Genomic DNA, 21,775 nt, shown 5'->3' with positions numbered 1-21,775 from the left:
GAATAGATTGTTGCAAGATTATGAGTATTTGGGTTAGTGGATGCACAAACAAGCGCTTAATGCAATTAATTCCTGAAAGAAACTGCATGCTTTCATTAGTAGATTAGTTTTGGTTACAGATTGGTGATTTTTATTGACATGTCTCTTTCCTATGTTGTAAATTTCTTTCCCAATTGTTTAGTTGTAATTAAGTTGTGACTTGTGAATCTATCTTATGCATGTGCATGTGAAATGTGTGTGTACACGTGTATGGTCAAACCAAGCAGAATTTTGATGTTGGCTTCATTTGACCCACAAATTTATGTCTATTACAAAATTAAAAATTTCAACTCGATACTGATCATCCAAACCCGACCAACAAAATTACACAGTTTGGAAAAGGTTTGACGACCAAGATAGACGAAGTCCTAAAGACGAATCACACAGTTTGAAAAAGCTAAAACGACCAAGAGAGAACAAGTCCTAACGACAAATTATTGGAAAAGGTAAAACGACCAAGAGAGAACAAGTCCTAACGACGTCGTGGAAGCATCATCCACGATGAGATAGATGTGAGCAGGCTCTTCTTCATCTCCAGGAGACTGGAAATCTTCATCTTCGTCATTGACGTCAAAGTGGTCCAAAGAGTCGCAAAAGACGTCATTGACGATATCTGGTGGAATCTGCTCCGGAGGAAATTCACCGGGTGGATGCACAGAGAGTTCGTCAGAGAATTTGGGAACTCTATATATATCTGTCTCTTCATCGATAACATTATTTGTTGAAACAAATTTTTTATTTTATGTTGAATCTAAATAATTTGAATATTAATATCCAATATTCAACATTATTCCATAATTTAAATAAAATTTTAAAAATGATTATAGCAATATAGAAATTCAATACAAGTTAATATATAATTTACAGTTGCTTCTATTTATGATAACTATTCGTACAGAAAAAGTTATGATATCTATATTTTATATTATTTTTAGACTTGTGTATTTTAGTTTTAATTTTTAGTTGATACTTTTGCACTCATTATCAAATATATTTTATAATTATAATTATTTATTAGAAAATATTTATTTTCAGTTAGGATCACTTTGTCATAATAGTTTATTAGTTTTAGTTTTTACCATAATTCTTCATAAAATATCCTACTATATTAATTGAGAAGTTAACCTTAAAATATGTAAAAAAATTACAATCAGTTGCCATTAGAAAATTTTCATTAAGATTAATCAATTAATTAAATTAAATAAATATAATTAATTAAAAAAATAAAAACGATGACAGATCAAATATAAATAAATAAGTAAAAGAAATAGTTTCAAATCAAAACTAATTTATACTTGAAAAAAATATGAAAAAAATTAACTGCTAATATAATAGAATTTACTTTCTTCTTTACTTTTATATTGTCATGCCATTGATTTTAAATAATTATTAGTTAAAAAAAGATATTTTTTTAATTATGGACGAAAATTACAAAATATTTTTAAAAAAATATATAAACAAATCAAATTTTCAAAAACTAAAATTTTATATCCAAGTAGTCAATATAATTATTTTTAATTACAAGATTTCGAATATTTTGTTAAAATTTCAAATTATGATTCTCCTATCATCTTTATTTTATTTTATTTAAGAATTGTTTGGAATTTTCATATAATACTTATGATTGATAAAATGCAGATTTTTTCTACATATGTTGTGATTTGAAATTTTAAAAACAAAGATTTATTACTCGATCTATGAAAATAAAATGTGTGTTTTAATTTTCACATTGGCGGGTTGGTAAAACTAAATGTATATAGCTGATAAATTAATAAATTTTATTTGTTCATAATTATAATATTAAAATTACAACTTCATATTTCACAAAATAATGATGCAAATACAAAAAAAAATATAAAACTGTAATATACATCAAAAATAAAATACTATAATATTCTAAAATAATTAGTATTAAAAAAACATATATAGATTTACAGAACAAATAAAAATAAATATTATCTCAAACAAAATAATTTTTTCTAAAAAATATAACAATAACTTTTTTATTCAATTAATTTTTCTTTTAAATGTTGATCTGTGCTTTAAGCATGGGATATTGCCTAGTTTTATATTTATAATCTCTTAAACAATGTTTTTTGCAAAGTTGTGTTTCTTATTTATAATCTTTTAAACAATGTTTTTTGCAAAGTTGTGTTTCTTTGCCATAATATTTTATTATTATAAATTTTCATTTTGATGGTTGTGTTTTTACTAATACTTTATATTTAATATTTGTGCATTCAAACTATTCTATTATTTTCTCTTTGGGTTTTCATTCTTTGGTTGTTAGTCCTGAGTGTGTTCAGGGGATTATTCTTGAGGATGCTGTTGGTTGTACTATGCCACGGTCAGTCCGTTTGTAGTTGTTTTTTGGGGCATTCTCAAAAATGCCCCTTTTTCCATACCTTTTTTTAAAAATACCCCTTCTTGTTGATCATTTTTAAAACTACCCCTTTTTATATACAAAATGACCAAATTACCCTTTTTTGAGTGACAGCAAGAATGTACAGTCATCAAAATCAAAAATATTTTCCCGCCAAAAAAATTTCCCGCCAAAATTTTTTTTTCCCGCCAAAATCGAAAATTTTTCCCGAAAAAAATATTTTTCCGGCCAAAAAAAAAATTTTCCCGCCAAAATCGAAAATTTTTCCCGCCAAAAATATTGAAATTTATACCTTTTAAAAACATTGTAAACGCTTTTAAAAAAAATTTAAAAGTGTTTACAAGGTTTTTAAAAGGTTTTTAAGCACATTGTAAACGCTTTTAAAAACCTTGTAAATGCTTTTAAAAGGTTTTTAAACACCTTGTAAACGCTTTTAAAAACTTTTTAAAAGCATTTACAAGGTGTTTAAAAACCTTTTAAAACCCTTTTAAAAATCTTATAAAAACTTTTACAAGGTTTTTAAAAACATTGTAAAAGCGTTTACAATGTGTTTAAAAACCTTTTAAAAATCTTTTTAAAAACCATTTGAAAACCTTTTAAAAACCTTTTAAAACCTTTTAAAAATCTTGTAAAAGCGTTTACAAGTTGTTTAAAAAACCTTTTAAAACTCTTTAAAAAATCTTGTAAAAGCCTTTACAAGGTGTTTATAAGGCTTTTATAAGGTAGAAACCTTATAAAACCTTTTAAAAACCTTGTAAATTTTTTTTGGCGGGAAAAATTTTGGCGGGAAAATTTTTGTATTTTTGACAAAAAAATTTTTGGCGGGAAAATTTTTTCGAAAATTTTTTGGCGGGAAAATATGTCGGAAATTTTTTGGCGGGAAAATTTTGTTTTTCTTTTTATTGAATAAAATAATTTTCATCTAAGGGTAAAATGGTCATTAAAAATTAAAAGAGGGCAAAAATAAAAATGGCCAGAAAAGAAGGTATTTTTGAAAAAGGGTATATCAAAAGGGGCATTTTTAACAAATTCTCAAATTTTTTCTATTTTTCTAATAATATGAGGGGAGCCTCCCCTTCTCTTACAAAAAAAAAAACTATTCTATTATTTTCAAATAATTTCATAATCTATAATTTATAATTTAAAATTATCTTTTTAAAAATACTTCCCCGCGATATTGCAGAGGGGTTAGAGTCCTAGTAAAAAAAAAATCATCAATAGATTGAAGAAACTAACCTCATCAACAGCGTGAGGTATATGAGGATGTGTGGCAAAGACAGCCGGATCAAAGGAGGCCTTCCTCTCAGTGAGAAGTTGATAGAGCTCATTTGATCCATGCTCTGGTTTAGGTGTCTTTGGTTTAATTATAGTTGCTTCTAATATTTCCTTTTAAACATTAGGATTAGGGTTTGGAGTCTTATGCTTTGCTTTATGATTAGGTCGGTTGTACTAGGGTCTATAAAAGGACTTCTTATGCTAATGAGAAGATTAACCTCCAACAATTAACCTAATTCTCAAAGAGAGAGTTGGGTTAAAGGGAGTTTTAGCTAAATCGTTTTCATTCTCTTACTTTCAAAACGGCACCTATTACTAAAAAGAAGGCAAAGGCTGCGGCTCATAACATCATTGATGTTTGAAAGTTCTTGCTGAGTCTCCAAAACTTCAGGAGCAGAGAGATCCCTCTGAGACTACATTAGGAGGTCAAAGCAAGGAGCAGGGAAGTGAGCTACGTCAGAGCAAGCAGTATAACAGGAAAATTGAAACTCAACACGTGAATAAGAAGGACTAGAGATAACCAAAACATCATATTGTCTGTAGCGTCACAAGAAAATGAAGCGTCACACAACTGCAATGCCACTGAGCGTTGGTTCACTGGGAGGAAGTAGTGTTGGTGATAGCTACAACCAGTTTGCTGGTTTGGTAGGTATGGAATCTACTGTGACATGTGGTGGACATAAGGGAAGAACTGAGGTACGATTTTCAGTTACACTTCCCTTAGATATATCTAAAAATTTGGACGCATAAAGGTTTCAGTTTTGTTATTTTTAGGAGTCTCAATCTTGGACTGCAGACCGAGCATGCCCTTTTGGAGANTCTCTCATCAAAACAAATGGTAAGTATGGTCATCTCGTTATAACATTTTTAGAAACATTATTTCAGTTATCCCTTTTAAAGTATGTTTCTGCCTCTATCACAGTTTCCTATTCGACCACTGCGTTTGCTGGTTCCTTGTAGCTACCCCAACGTCTCTCCATCTATTCTGGACATACTCCCGGTTGAAACCAGGTACAAGCACGATCCTGTAATTAGATACATGTTTCTTTCATACCGAGTCAAGCAAACATCTATCTACCATATCGTTAAAATNCACTGGGAGGAAGTAGTGTTGGTGATAGCTACAACCAGTTTGCTGGTTTGGTAGGTATGGAATCTACTGTGACATGTGGTGGACATAAGGGAAGAACTGAGGTACGATTTTCAGTTACACTTCCCTTAGATATATCTAAAAATTTGGACGCATAAAGGTTTCAGTTTTGTTATTTTTAGGAGTCTCAATCTTGGACTGCAGACCGAGCATGCCCTTTTGGAGAAAATTAAGGAAATAAATCAGCGGCTGTTAGATACAGTCGTTGAGATTAGTGATGATGAAGATGCTGCTGATCCTATTGTCTCTCCATCTATTCTGGACATACTCCCGGTTGAAACCAGGTACAAGCACGATCCTGTAATTTGATACATGTTTCTTTCATACCAAGTCAAGCAAACATCTACCATATCGTTAAAAATTTTGTCCAAAATCCTGTCGGTAGATAAGAAACTGCATCATCTTATTAACCTTAACGTGATCTGGTTTCTTGAACAGCAAAGAGAACGAGGACCTCTCGTCCAAAGCTATGGCAAGGTTCAACATATTGCTAAGAAGTTTGTCACAGCCAATGTCGCTCAAAGACATAGCCAAGACATGGGACGCTTGTGCTCGGGCAGTGATTTGTGAGTACGCACAGCAATTTGGTGGTGGAACTTTCAGCTCAAAATACGGAATTTGGGAGAAACATGAAGTCGCTTCCTGAATCTGATGGAAGTCCTTAATGGTAGCTCTGCTATTCGTCTTACTGTTTCATATCAGAAAACCAAAAAAGGCTTTAGTATAAGGTTTGTATGCTCTCTAGTGTAGACAGTGTGTAGTGAAAATATAATCAAACAAATCCTTGTGAATGTAGTGGATAGATATAGGAATCTGCCAGTAATTGTTGTTCCATTTGTAATGTGCTTCTTTTGAAATTGACCGGTCCTTTCTAGTGCCATGTTTCTCGCAGGCTTCTAACTTGTATTATGATCCAAATGATTAAAAACTGATATGTCATGGGTTATTCTAGTGAGTTACTCATATACGTGTTATACTATAAGACTAATGAGCTAGAAGAATAGACTGTTGCAAGATTATGAGTCTTTGGGTTAGTAAGTGCACAAACAAGCGCTTAATGCAATTAATTCCTGAAAAAAACTGCATGCTTTCATTAGTAGATTAGTTTTGGTTACAGATTGGTGATTTTTATTGACATGTCTTTCCTACGTTGTAAATTTCTTTCCCAATTGTTTTTGTTGTAATTAAGTTGTGAATCTATTATGCATGTTCATGTGAAATGTGTGTGTACACGTGTGGTCAAACCAAGCAGAATTTTGATGTTGGCTTCATTTGACCCACAAATTTATGTCTATTACAAAACTAAAAATTTCGACTCGATACGAGATCATTCATAATATATATATTAGGAATGTGGACTAGTTCTCGTTTGTGTCATTAGAAATTACTTCATAATCTTCTTTTTCCTCCTTTTCTTTTTTGCAAAGAGAATTTATAATCCCTCTCTACTGTATTTCAAATTAATAGCTTTTTAAGTTATTTAAAAAAAAAATTAAACTTGATTATAAAAATCATGTTGTATAAGTGTGTAATTAACAATTTTTTATAACTCGAAATCAATTAGTTTTAAATTTTGAAACAAATATTTTTGTCTATTAGTTTGAAAAAGAAGAATTTGAAGTAACAGTTGAGAAGAAGAGAAGACCGAGGAGAGGAGAGGATTTTAGAATGAGAGAAGCTTTGGTCAAGGCTGATTTCTGGCTTCTATGGTTTCTTTACTTCCTTGGTGTTGGTTCTGGTGTCACTGTTTTAAACAACTTGGCTCAGGTTGGGATTGCAGTTGGCATTGAGAACACAACAGTCTTGTTATGCCTCTTTAGTTTCTTTAACTTTGTTGGCCGGCTTAGCTCAGGAGCCATCTCAGAGCACTTTGTCAAGTCAAGAGCAATGCCGAGAACCGTGTGGATGACATTGGCACAGTTTCTAATGGTACTTGCTTTCATTCTCTACGCTCTCTCTTCAACCGCCACTCTCTATCCCGCAACCGCGCTTCTAGGCACATGCTACGGGTTCCAGTACTCTCTCATGGTTCCTACAGCATCTGAGCTCTTTGGACTAGAACACTTTGGCATCATCTATAGTTTCATGATTCTAGGAAACCCAATTGGTGCAGTTCTCTTCTCCGGTTTACTAGCTGGTCGTTTGTATGATGCTGAGGCTATTAGACAAGGAAGCTCGACTTGTTACGGACCAGATTGTTTCAAGCTTACTTTCATGATCCTGGCTTGCGTCTGTGGAGTTGCCGCAATTCTAGGCGTGATTCTAACTGTTAGAATAAGACCGGTTTATCAGTCTCTATACGGTTCAAGATCTTTCCGGTTACCTCAAGAGTAGTGTAGTTATCACCTGAGGCAGGTGTTAGTGTCGTGGTTATGTGTGTAAACACTTTTTTCAGAAAGACAGAGTTAAAAAGTAGTTAAAAAAAGCTGTAAAGAAGTTTTTGACTGGAACAGAGACTTAGGCCAAAAGCAAAGACTGAAGAGACAGACTCATTACAAAGACCCACACACACTCACACACACCTGACACCTCCACTCAACCCTAATTGTTAATTAACCAAAAAAACCCTAATCACACACTCCAACACACAAAGGCCAAAAAAAAAACTTCAAAAAAGTCCATGGTGGAAGAAACCTAAAACATCATCTCTCACCATCAAATCTGAAACCAAGAGATTACTAAGTAGGTTTGAGATTCTGAAACATAGAATCCCATTTGACATCTTCGAAACAAGTATCTTGATCATAAAGTAGTTTCTCATCCTTGCAACTGTAATCAAAAACCATGGGACTTGAGAAGCTATCGAGTCTACAAGGAGTCCCATTGGTCAAGAGCAACCTCTCTTGCTTCTCAAATCCACCATTTCCATTACTCGGCATCACAGATCTCTTGTTCCTCTTCATAAACCCGCCTGATCTCCACTTACTAATCCTGCTGCTCGTCTTCTTCTTCTGCGGCAACAACACCAGAGCTCGAGACGACTCTTCTTCGCGGCGGATCCAGGCGCGTACGTGATCGGAGAAACATTTACCTGTTTTCTTGATAGCAACCACGAATCTGGAGATCGACCGAGAGGTGAGTGGAGGAGCGTTCTTGCGATCTCGGCGAGCGAGTTTGAGAATCTCGAGACGATGTTTAGCGATGGAGATTCCCATGCTCTGGAGAAACTCGTGGTTGAAGTAAGCAACGTCTTCGAGTTCGAGCTCGTTCTGGGAGAAGGAGAGACCGTATTCGTGGATTAGAGAAGGTTCAAGGTTTGTTCTCGAGAGCCATAAGAACCAATCTTCCATTGAACAAGGTTTTGTGTGTGTTTGTGTGTTCTGTTTTGTGTAAAGATAGTATATATATAGAGAGAGAGACTGGTGAGTGAGGGGCTTTTTTGACTTTTTGGAAAGTAGCGGGCTTCGTCGTTAAGGTAGTTGAGGCGTAAAGATACAAAATTTGATTAAAGTGAAAAGTTAAAATGGGTCAAAAGTGAATAACATACAAAATTTACGAATACACACACACAAAATATTGATTTATGTGCATGTAAAGTAAACCCCATGCTTGTTTCTTGTTTGAGTAATTTCTGAAGAAAAGAAAAAATAAAGATGTGAGTGTGGAGGGAGAATGGGGAGAGACGGAGAGTGACCCATCAATTACGGTGTGGGGAAAGGAGCAAAACCAGTGGGATCTTTACTTTTTGTTTATGGGTCACTCTTGTATTTTTTTCTAAAATCTTATTGTGCCATTTGCTTTTGTCGTTTAACAATTAACATGTAGTAGTAGTAACTAGTAAGTATGTCAGTATGATACTAGTATTTTTGGAATCTACTTTTGCTTTGTTTTTTTTACAAACTAAATTATATAATTCGCTAGGAAATTATAAGAATCAAGTGAGGGATTAAAAAACACAACTGTTATATTAATATGCACTGGGAGGTTTAAGGGACATGATGATGATGTCATTTGCGAAAGACTGATAGATTAACTCAGATTGGATATAGTCCAAATATGTCCCCCTCCCTTATTAATTAGTAACACACTATATTAGCACACTAGATTTGGAGCCGTGCTACGATTGAAAATTCACATTATTTATATTATAATTTTATAATAAAACTAGATTCAGAACCGCACATACGTGCGGGATTGATTTTAAAAGTTAAAGTTATTATTAAATTTGCAATATATTACGTATGTGTGAGGTTATGTTTATAAAATTTTTTAATGAATATTATTAACACTTATAATCCTAACTCGTATTAGTATAGTATTTGATATGTTTTTATTTCCTTTTAGACAAAAAAATATTTGTTTTGTTATCAGTATAATTTCCTTTTAGACAAAATAATATTTGTTTTCTTATCAGTATAAACAACTACAATAATAATTAAAAAAGAGAAGAAAATAGAACAATTATTTATGGACAGAAAAAATTGTCACGCCCCATAAATGTCATGTATATTTTATTTTATAACCATGATTTAAATAATAATTTATCCATTTGATATTGTATATTTTAGTCCAACCGATAAAGAAATAGGTAGAAGATTCAGATGGGATACTCATACTTCATGTACTTTTTGTTTGAATATTTAAATTTTACAAATTAGTAGACATTATATAAATTTTCTTTATATTTCTCAAAAATTATCTATTAAACTGGATAAAATCTGCCATAATAATCAGAACTTCCTAAACTTGATAACCTAAATTGTATAGCATGAAAAACCCACATTAACCCAGATTGAAAATTCACATTATTTATATTATAATTTTATAATAAAATATAATTTTTATAATTGTTTTTAAAAGTTTTTTTGGATAAAACATTATGCAATAAAATCATATGCTAAATATGATGGCTTGAAAAAGCACATATTTTGTAAGTTTTATATTGTTAGTTTTGTAATTTTATATATGAGAAATGGTTAAGTTTGTTGTTTGTTTTTATTTTAAATTTTGAATATGTTTGGTGAAAGTGTTTTAATATGACTTGTGCTTAGGTAAAATTTTATTTTTAACTGCACAAGAAGATATCAGAAATCACGATTAAGTGTAATAAATTGCCAATTTTATTCTTTTTTTATGCCTAACAGTATATATTTTGTAACAATACATAGAATACAAAGAATAGTTTTATTTTGGAAGTTGTATAAATCATTGGAATATCCTAAGAAGATTCTTTGGGATATAACTTTTTCTTTTGTAATCAACCTATATTTAATCTATAACATATTTTGTAACCAACTTATAAAAATTATATAGTCTACAAAAAAAAATTTGTGTATTTCCGTTTTATTATATAGGTGATTCTCTCTACATAGCAAAAAAAAAATGTATTTTTATGGTCAGAGGTGAAAATGGATAGAATCTTCCAATTTAGTTTCTTAGATTTATACTGTAGTAAAAATAGGTTTTTGTGGCTTGTTGCATAATTTCTTTTAAATAAAAAACTTAAATTTTTAAGAAAATATCAAAATAAAATTATGTTTTTAAATTTGTTTTCTTGCGTAATGCATAAATTTAAAATTTTTATTTTCATAAAGTATAGAAATCTATTATATTTCCTTACTTTAATAAATAAAATTATAATATAATCAATCTCAAGAGATATAGAAATTAGATATGATTATACATAAATATCTTTTCATCTTACTTTAATGTTTTTACTTTGTTATACTTTGTTAAACTTTGTTATCAGTTTTTCTTTAATATATTTTTAGTTTGATATAAAATAATTAGTCATTTGATATTAATTATTGCATTTAAAACCATAAACTAAAGAAAATCAGTTACACAAACATACTTATGTGACATTTAAAATAAAAATATAATAATAAATGGAGATGCCAAGTGGTCATTAGGGAGAGAGAGAATCTTATATATATATATATATATATTAAAAATTCCATTCAATCTATATATATAGATATATATCTATTTCATAAAAAAAATTTAATTCAATATTATAATTAAAATGAGGAGATTTACATTTCAAAAATAAATCATTTGTTATTAACTGTTGCAATTAAACCCATAAATTAAATAAAATCTGACACACATACATATCTAAACTTTTTTAAAAAATATATATATAATACTAAATTGAGATGTCAAATTTTCCAATAGGAAGACAGATATATAAATTGCCTTGAATAAAAGCTACTTGTGTGACAAAATCATATTTTGCTAGTCAAATTTGTTTCCTTTAAATATATAATGTGTCAAAGCTAATTATGTAAGAAAATATTTATTTACTTCTTCTTTTACTAGAAACATAAGGAAATAGTGAATTGAAAGATTATGTTTCTTATTCATCTTTGACCATAAACGTTACCTATTTAAGTACCTATGTTTGATGTATATATATATTAGAAAATGTGATCAGTGATGAGTAAAAAGAAAAGAAAAAGAAAAGAAAAAGAAAAATGGCTATCACCAAAAAGAATTTAATTGTTATAACAAGAGGTTTAAGGAATTATTCTCTTGTATTATTAATCTATCCCAAGGGATAAAACATATATATAGTGATACAACTTTAGGGTTTTAGGTTATACACCAGATCTACTAATGGGCCGATAATGGGCATCCATACAATACAATATATTCATAACACTCCCCCTTGGATGACCATTATAAAAATGAAGTACCAAATGAGCATGTGAAAGGCTGCCTCGTTAAAAACCTTACCAGAAAAACCCAGTGGGAAAAACCATGGTTAAGGGAAAAAGAGTGCAGCGTGCTGTTACTCCCCCTCTTGAATACATCACTTGAAATCTTCGAGATGACCGATCCAATATGATGAAGTAGCTTCTTAAAAGTAGTAGTTGGAAACGCCTTGGTAAATGGTTCGCCAAATCTTCACTTGAACGAATATGTAGTAAACGTGTATCGCCATTCTTCGCTTGGTCATGGGTCTCGCAATTGACTCATCTTTATCATTATCTTTGTTTCTCACAATCTCATCAATATATGTCAAAGACTTTGAAGATGATAGTCTTTCACCATTGGAATCATAATATTCCTCTCTAGACATTTATCTTTTGCGTGTTCTTTTGTTGTCTCGTTAAAAAGCTTTCATGGAAAAATCCAATAGGATAAAAACCATGATAAGGAAAAAAGAGTACAACCATGCACATGATCTTATATCTCCCCTTGAAAGCATCATCTTCAGGTTATGCATTATGATCATATATATCATCTTTTCTAAACTATTATAAACAGAGTTTTAGTATATAAAATACATATGATCATCATATATTCTCTCGGGTCATTGGACTTCAAGTCATTTCCACCTTTTTCATATAGAAGATTCCTTTTCCATTTATTTGAACTTAAAGCTCGAATCTTCTTTTTTCATACAATCTTCCGAACAATAATCTTATACATAGGAGTTATTCATAATCTCCTTGTAAAACTTTCTCTTTCAACTCTTCTTCTTAGTATGGTACTACAAGACCATTTTTCTATGTAAGATGATGTAACATCTTGAGATAACATCTCTTTCATCAGATGTCAAAACTGTAACCTCAAGAAATTTCATGAAATATTTGATCATATACAATCTGATTTCTCCATCTTTCAGGAGTAATATTTCATCATTGATTATTTCTCCATATATTCCTTGGTATAGGAAATCTCTACCGGAGATCAGATAATATTTCATCATCAACATATTTTGCACTTGTTCTTATAGTTTTCTTTTAACAAGAACCACTTGTAAATGCAGAAGAGACAAGAGACACATACAATTTTTCTTTTAACGAGGTTCAGCAAATGCCTACATCCTCAAACTTTGTTGAAAATATTTCTTGAACAAAATTACAATTAGTGTTCAATCTCGGATTTGCTCAACCCTAAGATATTCACTTAGCTTGTTCCCGATTTATTTTCAACCCACTATGAGATCCCTAAGATCAACAACAATGATCTACAAACAGGATTCTCTCATAGAGATAAACTCTCACTATTTTCTCCTCAAAATGTGTCAAAAGTCTACAAAACTTTTTTTTTCGAGAATTATAAAATATTGCTTCTTGCAATATGATCACTTTAAGGGAAATTTTTGGCAGTTTGAAACCTTTTGAATAGACTGAATCAAGTCTTGCTCTTATTGTCAAACTCATAAGGGATCTACATAGTTGCTTCCACCATATGAGAGTGCAATTCTCATGATAAATATCAAGTATTTATGAGAATTATTTTACTACTACATGTACTTTATTTCTCATAAAGATCTCCTTATATCCTACTCATTTTACACTTTCAAGTGTAAGGACTACAAGTCCAAATATTATCTCTTTTTAGAGATTTAAATTATTTCATAATAGTTACTTCTTTCAATGATTAACCAATCATTCTTTGTGTACACTTTTCAATAGAACATTTTCTATTAACCATGCGGTTATGATCCTCAGATTTATCCATAACATAATCAACTGCAACACTGCATGCAAACATATTTACGACGTCGATTTGCTTTTTGGTTCCTTTTCTTTCGAGACATGACTCAACTTGTTGAGATTTCTTTTCATTATGATTCTCAGGTACCTGAATCTCTTTCTTACTCATGTCTACATCTCTTCTAGAGATTTTTCATAACTATTTGCTTCCTCGGTGCCATATTAATTTATGCTCCTTTTCCTTTCCGAGGATGCTTATATTTGGAACCATAAGTCTATCACACTTCATGCGATCTTTAGACTTACTAGCAGTTGATCTTATCCTTCTAGGACATTAATATTAATTGGAGCACAGCTGGTATATGTGTGACTTTGTCACTATCATGGTCAGCAAATGCTTCTTGCATTCTTTTGATAAACTTTGCAAATAATTTATCTTTTCAATTTCTAGCGCACATTTCAAAGTAAGAGGATCCAGATAATTTATCCCAATATATTTATTTTCCTCATGTTGGAAAGACTGACTCACTGAAACAATAGTCTCACAGTCTCTGTATCTTGACCCTCAAATTCTCGAGATATTCAATCATCAAAAGAGTTTCATATCCAACATGTTTCCAACATTCTTTCAAATTCCATCTTAATCACTTTGGTGGAGCAACTTAACATGTATAACACATTAGATGGAATATATCTGGTTTCTGACCCAAACCAATTGTATTGGGGAGTACTCATGATAATTCTTTGGCATGATGCGAATTATTTGACATATAGAGTCATTTATGTCAATTACTTGGCATGCTTTCACCACCATTGTCAATTAACCAAATACTCTCGCAAACTTCATGTTGCAATTTAATAACAAACATATATAGTGGATGATCAGTCCACAATATCGCTTTGTACATACCACAAAATTGACATTATCCAAATTCATGGGGTTGGTGAAAACCATATAATCAGCTTGTCTTGTAAAGCAGCACACATAATAAATCACTAAGAAAACTCTTCAGATTCTCTAGTGAATGTTTTCAAAAATTTCTGATTATTCTTTTGCATCATTATTAAACCGGAATGGCTTAACCGGTCATGCCAAACAGTGATATTTTCATTAAACCTTCTGGTTTATTATAAGCATTTTATCTTCTAGATAATGCATGTAATCTCTAAAATACTTTTATTGCCTTGGGTAATACTTATGATTTCAAAGTATTTTCTTTGCTTATTGTCTCAACATGATTACGTTTCAAATCCTCAAGATTTGTTCTGTCATATGAGTGATTAAGCTCATTTTAGGTGTGAACTCTTCTATCTGTTCCATCACCTCTGTATGTGGGATTCATCAATTCCCCCCCCCCTCGAGATGATGACACTTCATGTCTATCAATCTCGATTTGAATCCCACTATGTAATCAATAACATTCTCAAATTGGATCGTGTATTATATCTTAGACCCTTTTGATTTTGAGACTAATTGGGAGATTGTAACACATTTAATATCAAATTGTGTTCCCATAGACAATAGTATATATACTCTTCAAGAGCTTTCAATACTTTTTCTACTACTTCTTAATATTAGTAGAATAGTGGAAATTGTCTCACACTAGTTTCTTTCATCATATATATATATATATATGAGATAAGTACATCTAGTACTTAATATTCACTTCTAGTGGAGAAACTAGTTGATAATTTTATATATCTTATCCATATTTATGGCCACTTTTATATAGCAACTTTCTCATCAATGGTGTGGCTTTTTTATTTTATAACATAAAGTTATATTCACTTCAAAGAGTAAACCAAGTCAATAGGATGTGATTCACATCAACATCTCATAATTTACACAGTCACAAATAACAAAATCATAATATTTTTACTATAGTTTGTCTACAAGACAAATATAAATTTGTGACTTTAAAAGTATATATTATTTTAAAGAATTTTAGTCATTTACTTTCTTTAGATTATTTTAAAGAACTAGTGAATTTTATGGTCATATACTTGGACTTAAACCTCCTCATAAAAGTGATGCCAAGAAAATATAAGCAATAATCATTATTTAGTAAATTTTCACTTGATTTTCAATTTATTCACCAAAGGTTGGAGACATTGATTTAAAATATTTCATCATGATACTATATCTAATTTTGATTAGATTTAAATTTGTGATTAAAATTCACAAACATTATAAACAGTCATATAAATGAGTGTTAAATAAGTAATAAGTATCATTTATATATATATATATATATCTATATATATTATTGTTATTATTATTATTTTTAATAACTGTTTTTCTTTCTTTTGTAAAACAATTAAGAAAATAATTTCATGATAAAACTTTGAAATTTCTATAAAATCATGTCACTGAAATCGTAAACAATAAAATCATGATTTAGATGTCTTTTCACCTTAATTCTCTATTGTTGCAAGTACTAATAACTTGGAGTTGACTGTTATAAATTAGTTAGCTAATACATAATTTTTAGTTTAATATGCGCAATACACATACACGTTCCTCGTGTACAATATGCATATATGCATAATTAAGCCAAATGATACTAAAGATCAATTGGTCACATAATAAAGTATATTTTGGTGTTTTAATGAAGTTTTAGTTTTAACTGTCAAACTTATAAAATTTGACTGACACAAGAAAATTATACTTAAATGCTTCATCTTATGACAAATATCATAAAACAGAAATACTTATCTCTGTGGTAATGGGTGATCGGAAATCAGAAACGTCATTGAAGTTGAGACGCATCAGACCATACATCGGCTGGAGATTTTGGTGAGTAATTATTTCCTCAGTTCTCCATATTAAATCACGTTGCAGTAGTAAACTCTGAACAAATAAACCAAACAACCAAACAATTATATAAATTTAGTTTAGTCTTTATGATCCGCATTTTATAAACTTATAAAGCAGGAGAAGACACTAATAAGTAGACACTCTTAATAGGTTAGAGACTCTAACTTAGAGTAACTAAACAATAGAACATGAATGTTTGTTTACTAACCAACGAGTTAAACAACCAAATAACAAAAGTAATAAAACAATAAGATTCCAGCAATAAAAGGAACCAACATCCATGACGACGATCTCATGATTATAATTATTTTTTATTTAGTTACGTACTAATATATCATATATTATAAAACATGAACTAATATATTATAGATCTCACAGATCAAAGAGAAGTTACACATGTTTATCGTATACATGTATTAAAGTATAATATTTAATATAACAAAGCAATGAAATTCTCATCAAGAACAATCGGTTAGTGTTGGTGATAGAATACGACCCAATAGTTTACTAACCGGCTTAAACCAACGGAACAATAAAGAGATCTCATCGAACAATTATCGTTAACAATATACAGATCTCATGGAACAATAATTCATTAAGTATTAAACGATAAAGTATGAGGTTACTTATCTCTATAATAAGCGATAATGGTGAGACGACACTACAACGGCACAGATTTTGTGTGTTTGCTGGTTAGGGGACGTGGAGAAAAAGAAATTCCGGAACGTATGGAAACGACGGCAGAGACGAGAGATGTTCGTAGTTGGAGAGTAGATAAGTCGAAAGTAGTAACGGCTGCTGCTCAACGTCGGCAGTTTTTTTTTTTCTTCAGACGGCTAGGGTTAGAGACTCGTGCTGATAACGTGTTATAACAAGAGGTTTAAGGAATTATTCTCTTGTATTATTAATCTATCCCAAGGGATAAAACATATATATAGTGATACAACTTTAGGGTTTTAGGTTATACACCAGATCTACTAATGGGCCGATAATGGGCATCCATACAATACAATATATTCGTAACATAATCGCATTTGTTCTCACCATTCTGGTTGTTATATCTTCTATTCATTGTCGTCCAACATCGGATATTGTTTCTGGTACTTAACTACTTATTATGCTCTTTTTACTATGTACATTATATTATCAATCTATATGAATAGTATATGTTGATCTAATATTGAATCAAATATATAGGTTTTGGGATTAAAAAATCCGATCACACATGCTTCGATGTATCTCCGTGTTTGCCTGAGCAGGGAGGGGTAAAAGGGTGCAATGCATTTTGCGCGAGAACGGATGCTAAAGTAGGCCGTTGTCTTCATTCCGGAACGGATACCGGAATATGTTGCTGTTATTATAAATAAAATAATAATAACTAAATATATTTGTGTCTTGATGACTGAAATAATCTAATAATAATTAATACTTGTTGGTAATATGTTTTTTACCAATATCGATCGTCAAGAAAATTTCAAGCGGTTTTAGTATTACAATTCAAATATACTAGTCATTTCACTTATTAACCGTCCAAGTACATACACGATCGAGAATTTAAATTATAAAAGTGGATGCTACAAAACTAAAGAAAATCGTATCGTATCCCTATACCACATAAGTTGGTGGAGGAATTAGTCAGAAATACTAAACTTCGTAAAGAACAGGATTTGCAAGATCAGAACTTCACCAAAAAAAAAATCACCAATTTGTTTTTTTTTGTTGTTTGGCGAGTGTTGTTTAGTGCATGAGCAGTTGCTGATCCATTACATGAGAAACAATTCTCTTTAATTCTTTCAATCTTTCTGTTCACTAGAATGGTACAGGAAATAATTTGTAGATTCTATCCATTTTCATCTTTGACCATAGAATACACCTTTTTCTGTTATGTGTGTTTGTGTGCGTTATAGTTATAGTATTTGACAAACCAAATATTTGTGGTATAATGTCATTGCCTCGTATAAGGCGCAATACAGTTGATATATATCGATATCGCCAAAATAACCCGGGATATATATGAGAAAACGGAAGATGGCAAAGCGATGATTTTAAACTTTGTATGTGAACGTGTAAGAAAAGGGGACACATAGTTACATATATTAGTGGAAAGTGACCAATCCCTAACATCTCATCCCCTATTTCTATTTATTATTATTACTCCACTAATGACTATGTATGTGTAGTCCATCAAATCCTCTTTGCTAGCAGGGATTTGACTAAACATACATATACTTGGACAATATCTAGTTGAATACTAATAAAAACCAATCTGTTGCCAAATTGAAAATATTGAAGAGAAAATCTATGTGGACAAATGAATAGAGAACCCTGTAGGCTGTAGTTGGATTTATGATTTAATTGGGGATTGTGTATATTAACGCACGGTTACTACCGGTATAGAGATGTGTACGAGAACGAGAGTAACATTGTGAATGATTGATTAAATAACATTAAATGTGGAAAACAAATAGAGGGAAGTTGAGTTAGGGCTGAGGTTCATCAAAGCGTCACTGATCTCGTGAGAGTGAGACTTTTGGACGGATACGCCTTATGTGACCCCACGGTGCTTTGCTTTTGGCCGGAGAGCCTTTTTTTTTTTATTACTGAAAAAAAACAGAAAAGATGCAACCACCCATCCCCTCAATTCTCTCTAATTAATTATTCTCTACTAGTACTATTCTTTTGTCCAATAAGTTTTGCAAAAAAAAATTACTAACTATTGTATTTTGTTTTCCCTTTTTATTAAGATAACTAGAATATGACCCTAAACAACATTAAATATTTTTGTTTGTTAATTTTATTTAATTTGTTTAGTGTTTAAAATTATATATTGTATTTTGATTGTTAATTCTATGACTTAACCTATAGTATAGCGCAATTAATTTTAGAACCAAATATATAACGTATGTTTGTCAAAATCATCGTGACCAAGAAAGTATATCAAACAATATTATTCCAAACTTAAATTTAATCCGAAAAATTATATTTTAAAAATTTTAACCCGTGCTCTAGCAAAAAATCATATTTCTTGAATTTTTTTCATATTATAGTGACATATTATTGACCCGTGCTATAACAAATCAAATTAGAGTGTTCACTACAAGAAAACATGCATTTTGGGACTACATTTTGTGACTAATTCAGTCGCAAAATAAGCGACGCTTTTGAGACTAATTTGTGACGAATCAACGACTACCAAAAATTTGGAGAGAAAAACGTCGCTTATTAACGACGAAACATAAATATCACAAACTGGTCTTAAATTAGCGACTACATTAAGACTAATTTGCGTCAAAAATAAATTCGTCTCATAATGGTCACAATTTTGCGACTACTCTGTGACGAACTATATAGTCGGTAAGGAGAGTCGCACAAACGTCGCATATTGAGGACTTATTTGCGTCCACATTTTGTACCCCTATATAGTAACAAAGACGTCACAAATTGCAACGATATTGTGACTGATATTTGAAGACTTTGCTACTAACACCTGATTTAGCTACACTTTTAAGACTGTTTAGCCACTCTCTATATTTTTTATTTTGAAATTTCACATTTGAGATTTATTTACATGTTTAGGTTGAAGTTTATGTTTTGTTTTGCTTATCTTATCAAGAATAACTTTCTCAAAGTATCAAATTTCCATGACTATAAACTAAACATCCATAAGTTCAAAAATTATCTTAAGTGTTACATGTTCTTTTATATGAGAATGTGTTGCAATGAAGAAAAATTCAAAACTAAGTGAAGTAAACATTGTTTTACTAAATCTTACTATTACATGTACTTTATACTACTAATATGAGTTCTCTATAGTGATTTATATCAACAGTTTTGTTCATAATGTGTAGAATTGAAGATTTTTATTTTGTGACGTATATATGGTAGTCTTAAAATGGTCACATATTACGACTGATTTGCCACTATATTACGACTATCTCAATTTGTCACTCTTTTGCTACCAATTAGAAACCTGTTTTGCAACGATATTGTGACTGATAATTGAAGTCTTTGCGACTAACACCTGATTTAGCTACACTTTTAAGACTGTTTAGCCACTCACTATATGTTTTACTTTGAAATTTCACATGTGAGATTCATTTACATGTTTAGGTTGAAGTTTATGCTTTGTTTTGCTCACCTTATCAATAATAACTTTCTCAAAGTATTAAATTTCCATGACTATAAACTAAACATCCATAAGTTCAAAAATTATCTTAAGTGTTACATGTTCTTTTATATGAGAATGTGTTGCAATGAAGAAAAATTCAAAACTAAGTGAAGTAAACATTGTTTTACTAAATCTTACTATTACATGTACTTTATACTACTAATATGAGTTCTCTATAGTGATTTATATCAACAGTTTTGTTCATAATGTGTAGAATTGAAGATTTTTATTTTGTGACGTATATATGGTAGTCTTAAAATGGTCACATATTACGACTGATTTGCCACTATATTACGACTATCTCAATTTGTCACTCTTTTGCTACCAATTAGAAACCTGTTTTGCAACGATATTGTGACTGATAATTGAAGTCTTTGCGACTAACACCTGATTTAGCTACACTTTTAAGACTGTTTAGCCACTCACTATATGTTTTACTTTGAAATTTCACATGTGAGATTCATTTACATGTTTAGGTTGAAGTTTATGCTTTGTTTTGCTCACCTTATCAATAATAACTTTCTCAAAGTATTAAATTTCCATGACTATAAACTAAACATCCATAAGTTCAAAAATTATCTTAAGTGTTACATGTTCTTTTATATGAGAATGTGTTGCAATGAAGAAAAATTCAAAACTAAGTGAAGTAAACATTGTTTTACTAAATCTTACTATTACATGTACTTTATACTACTAATATGAGTTCTCTATAGTGATTTATATCAACAGTTTTGTTTATAATGTGTAGAATTGAAGATTTTTATTTTGTGACGTATATATGGTAGTCTTAAAATGGTCACATATTACGACTGATTTGCCACTATATTACGACTATCTCAATTTGTCACTCTTTTGCTACCAATTTGAAACCTGTTTTGCAACGATATTGTGACTGATAATTGAAGACTTTGCGACTAACACCTGATTTAGCTACACTTTTAAGACTGTTTAGCCACTCACTATATTTTTTACTTTGAAATTTCACATGTGAGATTCATTTACATGTTTAGGTTGAAGTTTATGCTTTGTTTTGCTCACCTTATCAATAATAACTTTCTCAAAGTATTAAATTTCCATGACTATAAACTAAACATCCATAAGTTCAGAATTTCTCTTAAGTGTTACATGTTCTTTTATATGAGAAATGTGTTGCAATGAAGAAAAATTCAAAACTAAGTGAAGTAAACATTGTTTTACTAAATCTTACTATTACATTTCTCTATACTACAAAATAGAAAAAAAGAATGAAAGCAATAGAGTCTTTATGTTTGGGTATAGGGTATAAGGGTTGTGATTTAGGGTATAGGGTTTGAAACTACTAACTCTTAACCATAAATACTAAATTTTGAATTGTAAATTATATAACACCAATATCATAAAATATATCAAAAATAAAAAAAGATTCATCAAGTATTAGAAAATTAATCTAGTAATTTAAAAATATATATTTCAAGTATTACAAATTTTAAAATGTAAATAGAAAAGCTGGTTTCTGATTGGTTAATCCATAGAGTTAAGGATCACCCCTCATTAAATACACACCGTTGATTGT

At 30.6% G+C, this 21,775-nt stretch overlaps 3 protein-coding genes across 3 annotated transcripts; 2 read left to right on the top strand and 1 right to left on the bottom strand.

Annotated features, from left to right (window-relative positions):
* On the top strand, positions 4,253–5,493 carry LOC104759242 (mediator of RNA polymerase II transcription subunit 15a-like). The gene is made up of 4 exons (XM_010482192.1): positions 4,253–4,393; positions 4,494–4,535; positions 4,620–4,708; positions 5,286–5,493. Exons 1-4 carry the CDS (start codon positions 4,253–4,255, stop codon positions 5,491–5,493), a joined length of 480 nt encoding a protein of 159 aa, XP_010480494.1.
* On the top strand, positions 6,516–7,181 carry LOC104759241 (protein NUCLEAR FUSION DEFECTIVE 4-like). The gene has a single exon (XM_010482191.1). The coding sequence runs from the start codon at positions 6,516–6,518 to the stop codon at positions 7,179–7,181; it is 666 nt and encodes a 221-aa protein (XP_010480493.1).
* LOC104755888 lies at positions 7,283–8,492 on the bottom strand. Its single transcript, XM_010478365.2, has one exon. It carries the CDS (start codon positions 8,135–8,137, stop codon positions 7,526–7,528), a length of 612 nt encoding a protein of 203 aa, XP_010476667.1. The 5' UTR covers positions 8,138–8,492; the 3' UTR covers positions 7,283–7,525.

Source organism: Camelina sativa, chromosome 17 (assembly GCF_000633955.1).
Source record: "Camelina sativa cultivar DH55 chromosome 17, Cs, whole genome shotgun sequence".
Classification (NCBI taxonomy): domain Eukaryota; kingdom Viridiplantae; phylum Streptophyta; class Magnoliopsida; order Brassicales; family Brassicaceae; genus Camelina; species Camelina sativa.
The sequence above is the reverse complement of the archived record's forward strand: the minus strand, read 5'-3'. Positions and strand labels throughout refer to the sequence as shown.

Excerpts from the sequence above, each read along its gene's own strand:
- LOC104759241 (XM_010482191.1), top strand. The coding sequence starts at position 6,516 with ATGAGAGAAGCTTTGGTCAAGGCTGATTTCTGGCTTCTATGGTTTCTT.
- LOC104755888 (XM_010478365.2), bottom strand. The coding sequence starts at position 8,137 with ATGGAAGATTGGTTCTTATGGCTCTCGAGAACAAACCTTGAACCTTCT.